We start from the raw sequence: 7,357 nt of genomic DNA, 5'->3' as shown, positions 1-7,357 counted from the left end.
TTGGAGAATTTGGTGTTGTAGGAATGAGATGGTCTTCAAAAATCGTCGCCATTGGCCTTTGAATGCTCTCAATTCTATTCTTGGTGACATTCAATGTATGAATGAGGTAGTGTGCAGTAAGGATGTTAGCCTCCTTAGAGCACCTTTGTTGGATTCCTCTCGTGTCTTTGGTTTAGCTAAGAGAATTAGAAACTCTTTCCCCTATTGGATTATTGGTGGACCTGGGTGCGGAAATGTTAGACTTGTTACGGATTGTCTTATCTTGGTTATGCAGGTTGTTGGAGCGGAGAAGGCGAATGCATCTGTTAAGTGCATTATCCATGATTTAAAGTCTATTGCGTCTCATTTTCATTGTTGCTCTCTTAGTTTCTGTCCTAGGGGGTGAATAGAATAGCCCAAATCTTACTTAAGAAGCTCTTTTGTAAGTTACGTTATTTGTTGTAATAAAAAAAAAAAAGTGTTTTTAGCGGGTTTGGATTTGGTCGTTTATATTATAGGTCATTTTCAAATTCAGTTATGCACTAGAAAATTAAGTTTACTTGGTTTGTGTCAAATTTAATTAATAGTTAATGAATTGTGTCAAATTTAATTAATAGTTAATGAATGACATAAAAAGATGAGTAGTAATACGACTTAATTTCAAATTCCAAATTTTGTACCATTAACTTCTCCGTCCTTCCATTAAACTCCCAAAATCTCAACTCATATAGATTGAAGCAAACTCTCCTCGTACCATGCATCATCAAATCTACTAATCCTACATAACAACAAATTGCAAACTAAATTGTTATTATATATAAACATAAACAATCTCCTCTAATCAAGCATTCAAACTTCTTTCTTTCTTCTAAAAAAACCCTAACAAATTATATTCTTTATCTCAACAATGGAGAACTACATCTACCTAGCTAAACTAGCGGAACAAGCTGAACGTTACGACGACATGATTAAGGAAAAGGCTGACGGTATACATGAACGCGATCGAGAAGCTACGTCTCGCATGGCGCACAATGACACTAGTAGAAAAACCCCCTACGGTGGCGGTTATAAATGACCTTTTGTGGCGGTTTTTAGAGATTTAGGGTGCGTCGTTTATCACGGCGTCGTATAAAGTTTACGGCGGTTGTAGGCGATTGTTGAACCGCCGTTATAGCTCTCCTATAGTGGCGGTTGTTATACAAAACCGCCATTATAAACTTATATAATACGACGGTTGTTAGACAAGAACCGCCATTGTAATTCATCTATTGCGACGGTTATTTTCTGAAAACCGCCACCATAGGTATTTCAATAATAACTTTGTACCACAACCCGCCACGACAGGTTTTTTATAACGTCGGTTGTTGTTAAAGAACCGCCACTAAAGGTAGCTATCACGTCGGTTGTTAGTAAAAAAACCGCCACCATAGATAGATTTTTTTAAAAAAAAAAAATTATTTGCTACCAAAATTTTGATAGCAATGTCCTATAGATTTGAGAAGTCAAGTAGCGAAATAAACAAAAAATACATACAAAAGAATTCCAGCCAACGTACTTGCATATCAAAAGAACAATAATGTCGATATGTTCAAAATTATGCATAATCACAGTACAAGTCCAGCAAACTTATATCACTAGTACCAGAGATACATCTAAGTATTTCTAACTTCGAAATAGAAGCCTTAGTTGATAAACTAATCTACAAGTTCTCTAAACATTTGGTAGCCCACTCTTCTTTGATCTCTTAAATATCGCCATTTGACATGGTTGATTCCGCCATAAGCTATAGGTAACAAATAGAACAATTAGTAAGAATATAAATCTACAACTAGATAAATAAACCATACCAAGAACGGAAATAAGAAATACATTCTCAAAATGAGTCGACGACGACGACGTTAAAGCCTTAGTCCCAACATAAAATCACTTTAATGAGTTTTTTTTTTTATTCCATCATAAACGAACTAAAGAGTAATGACTTTTTGGCTCCATTGGAAATGGAAACAATCATTTTAGTACAAGGAATAAAAAATATTAGGCCCATTTTTGTGTAGGAGTAGACCCAAATACCAGCTAAATGCTCAAACTCAACATGAATTGTCATTCAGAACAAGAGTCTCATCCACAATCACTATTAGATAAAGCATACAGTGTATGCAATAAAACAGGTAAGGCAAAGACTTACATTGAATCAAGTCTTCCCAGCCAAATAGGAATCAGAATCACTGGACCTCCACATATTGAAACTGCTTCAGCTCCAGCTATGGCAATCTGGTCAGCCCATGACACTCTGAAATGAAACAAAATATAGATTGTCAAAGCTTCATATGACTAGAAAGATATGCATCCTTAACAATCAACAACAACAACAACAACAACATTACATCTATGACTCAAGGGCTCTCACAAATGGTGTGAGGGTTGAAGTGGATTGGGGGACAACCTACCCCCATAGCCCCCGTATTAATTAACACATAAAAAGACCATGTTTCTGGATGACCCCTACAAAAAGGGGTATTGAGAATCAAATTGACTGATTTCTACTTCACAATTAAAAAAATAGGCGCATTTAGTTTGATGACCCATTTGTTTCATTCAATCAAGCAAAGAATAGTGAGTCTTTAGTCCCACTGAATAGGAAATATACAGATGGACTACTAAGCTATTATTATATCTGATTCTCACACATCCAATAACTCATTCTTGGCTTTCTCAAGGATTTTAAACAGGCACCCACTAAGGCAGAACAATACCAAAAACTTTATACTCTTTAACCTGAAAGAACAATACCAAAATGGCAACAACAATCAACAGTGACATAAGCTAGAAGAGACTGCTACCTCAAACAAGGAGAATCAGCATGATCTTAATACGGATCTTCTTCTAATCCCTACTTCCAGGCCCTCAAAACTCTATACTCTTCAACCTGAAAGCAATCAAGCTAGAAACTAAATTTGCTCATTGAATAAAAGGAAGTGAATACAATAAATCTACAAACTAATCTCTACTCAATATGCTTAGTAAAATTCTATACTCTTCAACCTGAAAGCAATAAGCCGACAGTTTAAAGGTCAAATAAGAAACTAAGTTAGAAAATACAATAAATAAGAAATGGCATAGTATATGTATAGAAAAAACATGATATAGAAGAGGAAATATAGACAAAACGTTGTAAAAACCGCAGACCACTATAGTAGCTGTGCCCTGGAAATAACGAACCGAGACGAAACAGAAAAGACGCAATTGGAAATAACAAACCAAATCAAAATTGCAGGGCACTATGTTCTAAAACCGCAGGGCACTAAAGACAAATCTATATACTAGATGCAGCTTTCCAGTCATCCCTAAAACAAAGTAGCGACAAATCGACAAAACCAGGACTTAAACTAATACTCTCACAAAACTCATCATTCGCCAACGAACTCGAAATTTGCTCCTCACTCCTAAGTCCTACCTCCGTGAATTCTGTTGGCAACCACTTCAACCTCAGATTATCTTAATTTCCCCCCCCCAATTGGCCAATTAGACAAGTACAAAAACCCGATATTTCGACATAACAATAAACAACAATCATACTTCACAGAAATTGCAGGTTTAATCAACAAATTCCGAAACCCTTCATTATAATTATGTCTATAACACAACCTCAAGAACAAATGCTGCATTTTGAGTGATTATAAACAATCTCAATCATACCTTTGCCAAATAAATCAGTAGTAATTAAGCCAATGAAATCAGTACCTGGGTACCGCGGGCAGGCTCGTCAATCAATCTATGGTTACAAACCTGGAACACATCCCAATCATCATAAGCTATGGACAACCTACCAGCAACCGTACTAAACTTTCAAAAGCGAAAAAGTAAAAAATGAAGATACCTAGGAGTAAATATCGCACCAGCAAGGCGGTTAAGCCGAGGGATTTACCTGAGGAATGTTGAGTCTGCGGGGTTAGGCAAGCGACGCATCAGACAAAAAATAAATAAATAGATAAATAATCAAAAACAGGCATTTAAAATAGGAAGCATTAAAAAAAAAACCTAAAACTGAAGAGAACTACTTTAAATTGAACAGATCTAGGTTGATCATACCTCCGAAATACAAAATTGACCGGCACGGCTAAGTTGATGAAAGACGAAAGCGATAGAGAAAATAATAGAAAATGAGGATAGAAGAAGGGAGAAAGGGAGAATTACGTTTCAAAATTATGAAGAGGGGACGGAGAAGGGAAATCTGTGAGAATTAAAACCGGCTGTTATGTGAGTGAAGGGGATGATGAGGGTTTGAGGGTGGTGAAATGAGTAGAATAGATGGAGGGTCGGTATTGAAGAGGCAAAATCAAGAGTGTAATTGAAAGATTAATATTCCAAAGGAACATGGGAGGTGTTATAAACTTTTTTAAGGGCATAGATAGATAGGTTAAAGTCGGTTGGGATTAAAAACCGCCACTAAAATATATAATGGCGGTTTTTTAGTCCAAAAAATTGTAACTTAGTATAAACTTTTAGCGTCATTTTAACGTCGGTTGTTAATATAACCGCCACAATTGACTTATGGTGGCGTTTTTTATTTGAAACCGCCATAAAAAGTTTCAATTATCACGTCGGTTCTTACTTAAACCGCCATAATAGACCTCCCACATACATAAAAATTGTGTTCCCGCCAATTTATTGGTCTTTTCACGTCGTTTCTATTAGAACCGCCACGATAATCGCGTCGTAATAGGGGTTTTTTCTACTAGTGTGAAGTCGGTCGAGGTTAAGGAAAAGGCTGACGGTAACATGGAGCGTGCGTCTCTCGTAAATTCTCACCGTTATAAGGTTATTCAAGGCGAAATATCTTGTGTGTGCACTTCCATGTTGGAGCTCCTGGACAAGCATCTCCTACCTTGTGCGTCTTCCATTGCATCGAAAGTGTATTATATGAAGGTTAAGGGAGATTATCATCGCTATTTGGCCGAGGTTTTGGAAGGTGATGACTATCACAAAGCCGCTAATGATGCCATTGTTGCCTACGGTTCTGGTCTGGTACATACATACGTTCCTGCTATAAATTTTCGACTTATTATTCACAATATGTAATAGCGGACTCTAACAAAATTTACATATAAAGATTTTAAAATTTATTTAAAAAAAAAATAAACAAAATAATCTTTCTAGTTTGACTTGCACAGTCTCCAAGTCACCCCTTTGGCTCGATTTTTTTTATTATTTTAATACATGGTCAAAGTTTTGACATTAAAAGTCAAATTAGGAAGATTATTTTGGAATGGAAGAAGTATATAAGAATATTATTTTGATTTGCGTCTAACACGTTGTTCTTTTTTGTTACTCGAAACTTGTAAAGCAAATGGCGTATGGTGTATATGGTCCAACACATCCATTACGATTAGGGTTGACGTTGAACTTTTCTGTGTTCTACTATGAAATTCTTGACTCAGCTGAAAAAGCTTGCTCAATGACCGAAGAGGTACGTTTAATTTATATATTTCGGTATCACTCTAATTAAAAATTAAATCGATTATATATATTTATACTTGGTAGTACTTTTTGTATGCTTCTTATTACGGCTGTTTAATCATATCGAGAACCTTTGACTTTGATTTAATTTATGCTCTCTATTTCCAAAAAAAAAAAAATCATATCGAGATCAGATACATGAGTAACTCTTGTATAAAATCAGTTACGAGTAATTTTTTTTTAATACGATCATCTTGCATATTTTACTTACATTATTGTAATTGTTGGAACGTGAAGGCTATTGAATTGGTGATGCATGAATACGAAGCCTTGAAATTGGATGAACCATTATGCGAAGAAAGCATGGTCTTTATGGGACACCTACGTCAGAATATGAAGATGTGGACATCAGAGATGCAGGTATAATATATGTTGTAATTTGATTTCACCTCCTTAGCTTGTTATCATCAAAGATTAGTTAGCTTAACATCAATTATCGATCAATGCTCGTGTAAGGCCGTCTTTCACAAGAATAGTCGAATTTGAAATTTTACTTAGCTCTCAAACTGATGACTTCGCACGCATGCATGCCAAATAGAGTAGAAGAAGGAACATTGTACAAATCATGTACTCTCTCCTTCCGTCCCAGTCAATACTTATCGAAATCATCTTTTTATTATATGGGGAGAAATTCAAACATAGATAAACTATTAGTTGACTAGGACGGAGGTAGTACTACTCCTAGTATAATGTTTAGCTATCTCAAATTAAATATTTTGGTTTATTCATTAATTGATTGTTTGGTCTTATATTAGCTAGTATCATGAATGGCTCACAATATTGAGTAATGTGCAGCCAAAGAGTTTAGTATCTGAAGACGTTGCGCGATACAGGAGAGCCATTTCATTTTAAAATGTACTCGTGCATGAGATGTATTTTGAATATACCTCATTATTTTTTCGGGTACCAAAATTAGTTATTATATGAATAGGCTTTTTTTTTTTTTTTTTTTTTTTTTTTATCTAAGATAGATGATGTTATGCAATCTGTGAAAATTTCATTTAATTTGGTAGTTATCTATAGTAATGCTTCAATGGTACATTCATCACAAGTGTTAGAAATTGAGAAGGGAGAGTTTATCAAGATAACAGTTGTATTAGTGAATCTCAATTACAATAAAAAAACGATATATATAGTAATCAATATAATTTGAAGGGTTTTTCTATACCCTAAATGCACACATTAATAATTCAAAAAAAGAAAGATTGTTGAGAATATATCATGAGTGATACACAAACTCACATTTATCATCAACAATCTTTCTTTAATTAGGTTATTAACATGTATCCTTAGGACACACATTATAAAAACCCTAATTTAAACTTAGATCTAGAATCTTCTTAAACAAAAACCTCTAGATATCTTCTCTTTATAAATACAGGAACATTTCCTGCAATACTGTGCATCCTCGTTAGCATGTTCAGTTCTTTTTTTTAAACAGTATATATGGGACCCACATCAAAGATTAAGGAATTAATTAATGTAAAACCGTCTATGTTTTGTTTCGTACGTAAATGTTTACGTTTATATTTTGTACATAAATATTAATAAATAACGACTTATGATTAATTGTTTGTACCTAAATATTAATAAATAATGATTTATGAATAATTTATATTACAATAAATAATAACAAATTACACCAATTGATACAAACACAATCCCATAAAATTACAGTTCAACGTTTAATTACAATCCCATTAAATTACAATTCCAACATTAAATTACATAATATTAAATTTCTGGAAAATATAACTTATTTTCGTAAATGAGTATGGATCCTAACCAGTTTCCCAACTAAAGTCGAGGAGAACCTGTTGGGCGTTCCAGGAAACGCAGCATACCATCCTCTCATCCTTGC

At 34.4% G+C, this 7,357-nt stretch overlaps 1 protein-coding gene and 1 long non-coding RNA gene across 3 annotated transcripts; one reads left to right on the top strand and one right to left on the bottom strand.

Annotated features, from left to right (window-relative positions):
• Window positions 1-1,509: 1,509 nt before the first annotated feature.
• LOC141643305 (uncharacterized) lies at window positions 1,510-4,358 on the bottom strand. Of its 2 annotated transcripts, none has more exons than XR_012543679.1 (6): window positions 4,069-4,358; window positions 3,857-3,920; window positions 3,676-3,765; window positions 2,820-2,905; window positions 2,165-2,269; window positions 1,510-1,762 (listed from the first exon to the last, which is right to left on the bottom strand). It is a non-coding gene; the product is annotated as an uncharacterized LOC141643305 (long non-coding RNA). The 2 variants fall into 2 exon arrangements; XR_012543678.1 differs by having other exon boundaries at window positions 3,721-3,765; window positions 4,069-4,354.
• A 382-nt stretch (window positions 4,359-4,740) lies between these two features.
• Window positions 4,741-6,348, top strand: LOC141641590 (14-3-3-like protein G-BOX factor 14 kappa). Its single transcript, XM_074450247.1, has 4 exons — window positions 4,741-5,004; window positions 5,324-5,446; window positions 5,734-5,856; window positions 6,292-6,348. Exons 1-4 carry the CDS (start codon window positions 4,759-4,761, stop codon window positions 6,346-6,348), a joined length of 549 nt encoding a protein of 182 aa, XP_074306348.1. The 5' UTR covers window positions 4,741-4,758.
• The last annotated feature ends 1,009 nt before the right edge of the window (window positions 6,349-7,357 follow it).

The sequence above is a fragment of the Silene latifolia genome, chromosome 2 (assembly GCF_048544455.1).
Source record: "Silene latifolia isolate original U9 population chromosome 2, ASM4854445v1, whole genome shotgun sequence".
NCBI classification, from domain to species: Eukaryota; Viridiplantae; Streptophyta; class Magnoliopsida; order Caryophyllales; family Caryophyllaceae; genus Silene; species Silene latifolia.
This window is presented reverse-complemented; position numbering and strand designations above follow the sequence as displayed.